General features: G+C 45.4%; 1 protein-coding gene across 1 annotated transcript; it reads left to right on the top strand.

Moving 5' to 3' along the window:
- Positions 1-1,074: 1,074 nt before the first annotated feature.
- Positions 1,075-2,749, top strand: LOC109434369 (melanoma-associated antigen 10). The gene has a single exon (XM_019711224.3). It carries the CDS (start codon positions 1,661-1,663, stop codon positions 2,747-2,749), a length of 1,089 nt encoding a protein of 362 aa, XP_019566783.3. The 5' UTR covers positions 1,075-1,660.
- The last annotated feature ends 4,352 nt before the right edge of the window (positions 2,750-7,101 follow it).

Here is a 7,101-nt window from a genome sequence, read left to right as displayed (position 1 = left end):
GAGCCAGGGTGTGTCATAGTCAAGGTGAGCAGGTAAGGGAAGGACTGAGGGGACCCTGGGCCCCACAAGCGAAGGGACCCCACCGAAGCCCGCCCCTGCCATCAGCCCTGGGAGGCCCCGAGGGCGGGATGACCACGCGAGGGTTTCCCTAACGTCTACATCCGGGTCTGACACAAACTGCCCACTTGGTATAAGGAGGGAGCAGGGCCTCAGGTCGGCAGTGGGAGGACCCAGATTGTGCAGGGGTGGAAAAGGAGGCCGGAGGGAATCTGGACCCCAGAGCAGAGTCAGCCCGGGAGGCCCCAGGGTGAGATGGCCACAGGGCATTTCCTGACATCTGCATCCTGGTCTGAGAGAGCCTGGGGGCTTGGTGTGGGGCTAGGGCGTCAGGTCCGCAGAGGGAGGGCCCAGGTCTTCCTGGGAGTCAAGGTGAGAATGCAGAGGGAGAAGGAAGGGACCCGGGACCCCAGAACAGAGGCGATTCCACAGAGATGCTCCCCTGCTGTGGACCCTGGGCAGGTACAGCTGGGAGTGGGGAGCGGTTCCAAGTGTGATGTTTCCTGACTTCCTGCTTGGGCAGCTGAGGAAGGTGAGGTTTACGCACAGAGGGCTGGACTGAGGGAGGCAGAGGGAGGAGGCCCAGGCCTCTTGAGGAGTCATGGCGAGGACTGGGAGAGAAGACTCGGTGAACCCACAGCACAGGAGAATGTACAGACACCCAACACCCCCCGTCCCTTCTGTCAGCCAGGAGAGGACCTGAAGCTGTGTGGCTGCATTAGGTGACCCCTCATTTCCATCTTTGGTCTCACACAAAGGTGAGACCTTTGTTTAGGGAGGGTGGCCGCAGGTAAACAGGGGAAGCCCTGCCAGGCATGAAGCTGAAGAGTGAGTGGACCCCACATCCCAGGACAGATGGACCCCACGGTAGTTGGTCATCCCTCGCTGTTCCCCCTGGGAGGCCCTGGGCAGGTGTGGCTACATGTGGGGCTCCCTCACTTCCTTCTGTTCAGTATCAGGGGTGTGTGGTCTTCTTCTGAGAGTTTTGCCTCAGGCCAGCAGAGGGGTGCAGCCGGCCCTGCCAGAAATAAGGTGAGGACCCTAAGGGAGCACAGCGGGGACCACACACCCCAGAACAGTGGGTATCTCACAGAGTCCCGCTCACCCCTCTTGTCAGCACTGGGGGCTCAGGGCTGTGCATGCCATCTGCAAGCTGAGGTGTCCCCTTGTTTCCTGTTACAGGGGCTCCATGAGCTGGGAAGTAAAGACCTTAATCTGAGGCACGTGGCCACAGGTCATAGAGCAGAGGAGGCCCAAGCAGTGTCAGAAGTCAACGCGAGGTACATACCCTGAATGTGTCCCCAGGAGCTCCCCCACCCCAGAACAGAGGGGACCCCAGTGTCTCCAGGATCTTGGGCGTGCTGGCTGCACCCTGAGGAGACATCTCACTTCCTCCCTCAGGATCTTCAGGACAGCCCGCTGAGGAGAGACTGTGCCGCCCGAGAGCACCCACACAGAGGAGACCTGTAAGTCGCCTTTGTCAGAGGCTCCTAAGGTGGGTTTCTCAGCTGAGGCCACTCACACTCCCTGTCTCCCCCAGGTCCGTGGGTCCCCATCACCCACCTCCTGCCCACACTCTCGTGGCTGCCTGACACGAGTCATCATGCCTAGAGCTCCGAAGCGACGACGCTACATGTTTGAGGAAGACCTTGATTCCGAAAGTGAGGCCCAGGGCCTCGTGGGTGCACAGATTCCCGAGGCTGTGGAAGAGGATACTTCCTCATCCTCCTCTACTGCCTCCTCCTCTTTCCCCTCCTCCTCCTCCTCCTCCTCTTCCTCCTCTTCCTATGGTCTGATTTCAAACTCTCCAAGCACCTCGCAGGAGATTTATATGGTTTTTGGCACACCGACTCCTCCCCAGAGCCCTGTAAGTTCCAGCTACCCCTGCCCTGCTCTCGCCTCCACTCCCTTGAGCCAATTCAGCAGCCAAGAAGGGGAGGTTTCTAGCACCTCGCAGGCCCTGCCAGACACCGAGTCCTTGCCCAGCTTTGTGATTGATGACAAGGTAGGTGCCCTGGTGGGGTTCCTGCTCCTGAAGTATCGCACAAAGGAGCTGACTACAAAGGCGGAAATGCTGAGTAGGGTTATCAGAGAGCATCAAGACCACTTCCATGTGATCTTCAGAGAAACCTGTGAGTGCCTGCAGCTGGTCTTTGGCGTTGATGTGAAGGAAGTGGACGCCAGCGACCACTCCTATGTCCTGGTCACCACCTTAGGCCTCACCTACAATGGGATGGGGATTGATGAGCACAGCATGCCCAAGACCGGTCTCCTGATACTTATCCTGTGCATAATTTTCATGGAGGGTGACCGTGTCCCTGAAGAGGAGATCTGGGAAAAGCTAAGTAGCATAGGGATCTATGCTGGGAGTGTGCATTCCATCTATGGGGAGCCCAGGGAGCTCATTACTGGAATTTTGGTGCAGGAACAGTATCTGGAGTACCAGCAGGTGCCTAATAGTGATCCTGCTCGCTATATGTTCCTGTGGGGTCCCAGGGCCCACGCTGAAACTAGCAAGATGAAAGTCCTGGAGTTTTTGGCTGAGGTCAATAATTGTGACCCCACATCCTTCCCAGTCTGGTATGACGAGGCTATAAGAGATCAGGAAGAGAGAGCCCAGGCCAGAATTGCCACCGACATGGCCAGTGCAAGTTCTAGTGCCATGTCCGGTAGGTTCTCCTGCCTTGAGTGAAGTCCAACGCAGATTCTTTATTTTGTGTTTTTACAGGGCAGTCAATGATCTAAGTAGTGGAGGGCTAGCTAGGCTGGGGCTGAAGGAGTCATAATGAATAACATTTTTGTGTTCCTGTTCCACACGGGTGACTTAGTAATGTATCTTTTGTTTGTGGTATTTTAAAATGTTACATTAAGTATAATGTTTATTAGCTTCAGAATCTAACTTTATAAATTACATGGGTTGCACATTTATTGCTATTTACCCAGTTTAAGAGAACAAGTTTTGCTATTTTGTAAAACAAATTGGGAAACCTTACATTTTGTTTGTAGTTTGTAACAAGATAACATGGCATTGGAATAGGAATTTTTTTTTGAAAATGTGAAAGAACTTAGTAGTAAAATAGAGAAAATTTTAAATACTTAATTGTTTAAATGTAAGAAAGCAGTTTGTTTTTGAAAAGATTTTATGTATGTATGTTTCTTTTTAAAATAATTGTTTTCTTTTCTTTTTCTTTTTTTTTTTTTTTGGAATCGAATATGACATTTATTCAAATATTCTTGAAGTTGTAAAAAATAACTAGTTAGAGCAAACTTTGTTTTTCCTAATGGATTCTCTGCATTTGTGGTGGATCACTTTAATTAATGTATAAAGTTCCAGTTAATCTTATAAAAAATCTTATAACATTTAGCAGAGTGATGTTTTTAAATTACAATATATTAGTTCCAAATGTACAACATAGTGATTAGGTATTTTTCGTTTGTCATTCTGTTAAAGTAAAATATATATACCTGGATTTTCTCAGCTTATTCAACAATGTAGAAAAAATAGATAGTAATAAATAAAATCTCTGTTCACTGACTCATTTCTATCGCGAGGTTCACTGAGCCTCTGTCCTCTGGAAGGCCCTGTGTTAGTAGCGGGGACACTAGGATCAGCAGGACACACCCACCCTTGAATGATAGGGTGGGAGCCCCAGTCCTATGGGGAAGGTGGTGAGGGGTCCCCTCAGTCCTAGAGAACAAGTGAAAGAAGGGGAGAGGGGGTGGGGCTCCAGGGGGAGCACTCCAGTGTAAAAGGCCCGAGCCATAAAAAGACCGTTTGGGGCTTTGGGAAACAGGATCCCTGTGTGGGAGATGATTGTGATGAAGCTGGTGGTGGTAGCGGCCAGAGTGGGCAGATGGTGTGTCTTGTACGTGAGAGGAAAATTTGAAATGGAAAATTGCTCTGACAAGTTCCCTTGGATCATGGAGAAACCAGAGAAAAATCTCCGCCTGGCTAGCAAGGGTGGGTGCCTGCACTCAGTCCCAGTGCCTTTGGTCCCAGTGCGAGGCCCAGGGGTTTTATCCCCATCATGTGCATGGATTTCTGGAGAAATACGGTCACTCTTCCTTGGGGTGTGGCCCAGAAGTCACTGGACAGGCAGTCTTCTCTGTGGTGTGGGAGAGCCAGAGCCCACAGCATTAATTAGGTTTTAATTAGGATTTTAATGATCTTGAGTATAATTTGGCCAATTATAACCAAGGGCTAGATTTTTTTGGGTGGGAAATGAATGAAAGGGGTGATTTGCATGGAAGAGCAGGTTGGAGGGAGGGAAAGGGTTGGTTCTTTACTTCCATCTAGGAGCTTTGTGTTGTATCCAGCTGAGAGGATAACCCCACACCTGAATTTGAACTTATATCCTTTAAATGGGAAAATTTACTTAGTTTTATTAATGAAACAACACTTTTGGAAGATTGGCTAGTCCATGTCCTATTGAGCTTCATAGTCTCTAATATGACCTGGGTAACAAACAACCAAAGTCCCAGAGGAGAGAATGGAAGGGTCTGGGATCAAAACAATATTAGAAATAAATACCACTCACCAAAGTTGCAACGTACACCAGGCACGGTGCGAGTCGCTTTACAAACACTCCATACTCTCCTGCAGTCCTACAGGACAGGGCTCATCAGACCCACTTACTTCACAGATGAAGAACCTGACGCTCAGAGGCCTGGTAATTTTCTCAAGATCATGTGACTAGTAAGTGACAGGGCGGAGATGGGCCCCTGGCCTGAATTCATCTAGAGTTTATGCTGTTCCCACCCATCCCAGCCTGTGGCCAATCTTCTATCTCGTCTATATGTTTATCCATGAAGTTGCAATTCCTGGTGCTTTTTGTTCCTTTGTAGATCCAAATTTCTATCTGGTATAATTTTCTCTCTGCCTGGAGGACTTGGACATTTCTTTTAAACATTCTTTAACATTTCTTGTAGTGCATGTATCTTGGTAATTAATTCTTCAAGGTTTTGTGTTTCAGAAAAATCCTTTATTTAACTGTTGTTTTTGCAATATATTTTCACTGTATATAGAATTCTATGTGGACAGTTTAATTTTTCAGTACTTGAAAGATATTAGTCCATTCTTCTCTTGCTTAAATTGTTTTAACAAGAAATTTACTCTTATCCTTGGCTTTGTTCCTCTGTAGTAAAGGGTCTTTTTTCTCTGGGTACTTTTAAGATTTTCTCTTTTATCACTGATTTTAAATAATTTGATTATTATGGGCCTGGGTATAGTTTACTGCATATTTCTTGTTCTTGGCATTCTTTTAGCTTTTCAAATCTCTGGATTTTTAGTTTTCATCAAATTTGGAGATTTTTCATTCAAATATTTTTTCCCATGCCCCCATTTTCCCTCTCCTTTGGAGTCTCCAAATTTATGTGCATAGGCCACTTGAAATTGCTTCACTACTCACCAATGCTCTGTTTACTTGGGGTCTTTTTTATATCTTCCATGGCCTCATTTAACATGTTTAACCTTTCCTCTTTTCATTTGAACATATGGAATACAGTTATATATAACACTGTGTTTTGTTTTTTCCTTCCAGCAACTTTATTTTACATGTGCATGTATTTTAAACTAGGGTTCAATACTAAGAGCCAAAAAGTTTTAAAAACCACTTTAATCCCATTGTCCGGTAGGAAGCGTTATTCTTTTAATAATCGTTTTTACATTTTCCAGTAAGAAAAGCACGTATATACATGCTATCTACAGAGTTGTTACCGATTGTGCACAAGGCGTGGGAACACACGTTTTACCTCATGTCAGGCCTCTAGGGCTCGGCCCTGGCCCTATCATTCACGCAGCAATCTTGCCGGGTTCTGAAAAGTTCCAGGCGGAACAACCTCGGCTTCCTTGCATCCCTACTCTCCCAAAAGGCCTGGTGCCCTCAAACTTCCCAAACCTCGGCTTTCCCCATCTCCTACCTATAATACTGTTTTAATGTCCTTGCCTATTAACCCTATCATATGTATCATTTCTAGGTCAATTTTAATTTCTTCTTCTCCTCATCATTGATCCTACTTTCCTGCTTCTTTTGAAGGGCTGATAATTTTGACTGGATGTCAGACATTGTGAATTTTAACTTGTTAACTACTGGATATTTTTGTGTTTCTATAAATAAATATTCTTTAGCTTTGTTCTGGAATACAAGTAACTTGGAAACAGTATGATCCTTTTGGGTCTTGATTTGAAACTTTTTAGGTGAGATAAAAGCAGTATTTAGACTATGGCTGGTATTGCTCCCTTCTAAGGCAAAGCCATTCTGTGTATTCTAACTGAGCCCCATGAATTAGGAGGTTTTCCACTTTAATGGGAAGAAGGATTCCCAGACATGCATAATCTCTGGAGATTTCTTTCTCTGGAGCTCTCTCCTCTCTGGAATTTTACCCTGCAAACTCTATCCACCTCATACCCCTAGACACCCAGCTTCATCTCAACTCAAGGAGATGGCCAGGCTTCTCCACTGTGCATTGAGGTCCTCAATCTCTTTCGAGGAGGTAAACTTGGGCAATCATAGGGCTCACCTCATTTGTTTTTAATCTCAGAGAACACCGTTCTTCATTGCCTGAATCTAATAAATTGAAAATCATTGTTTCATGTATTTTGCCTGTTTTTTTAGTTGTTTAGGTGAGCAAATTTCATCCCGTTACTCCATCATGGCCAGAATCAAAAGTCCAATAATCCAAATTTAAAACCTAAATTATCTACATATGACAGCTGTCCCGGTATTTCAAGCTATTCAAATTAAAACCAGATTGAAAAGACTGTGGGACACACACACACACACATACAACACACACAATATAGACATACATACAAATAACTCAGGATATACAGCAAAATAGCAACAATGTTTTTCTCCTGCTTATGGAAATATTAGCAATTTTTATTCTCTTATTTATGTTTTCAAGATTTCTAACATTTCTAAGGCACATAAAAATTGCCATTATAATAACAAACAAATTACTGTAAATATTTTAAAATATGATTTTTTACTATCAAAAATAAATGCTCATTATCTAGATGTTTTGTTGGTAATATTGACCAAC

The sequence above is a fragment of the Rhinolophus sinicus genome, chromosome 18 (genome assembly GCF_057876585.1).
Source record: "Rhinolophus sinicus isolate RSI-liver-muscle chromosome 18, RSI-T2T, whole genome shotgun sequence".
Lineage (NCBI taxonomy): Eukaryota > Metazoa > Chordata > Mammalia > Chiroptera > Rhinolophidae > Rhinolophus > Rhinolophus sinicus.
The sequence above is the reverse complement of the archived record's forward strand: the minus strand, read 5'-3'. Positions and strand labels throughout refer to the sequence as shown.

Bases quoted from the DNA above. Each gene is read 5' to 3' on its own strand.
- LOC109434369 (XM_019711224.3), top strand. From the start codon at position 1,661: ATGCCTAGAGCTCCGAAGCGACGACGCTACATGTTTGAGGAAGACCTT.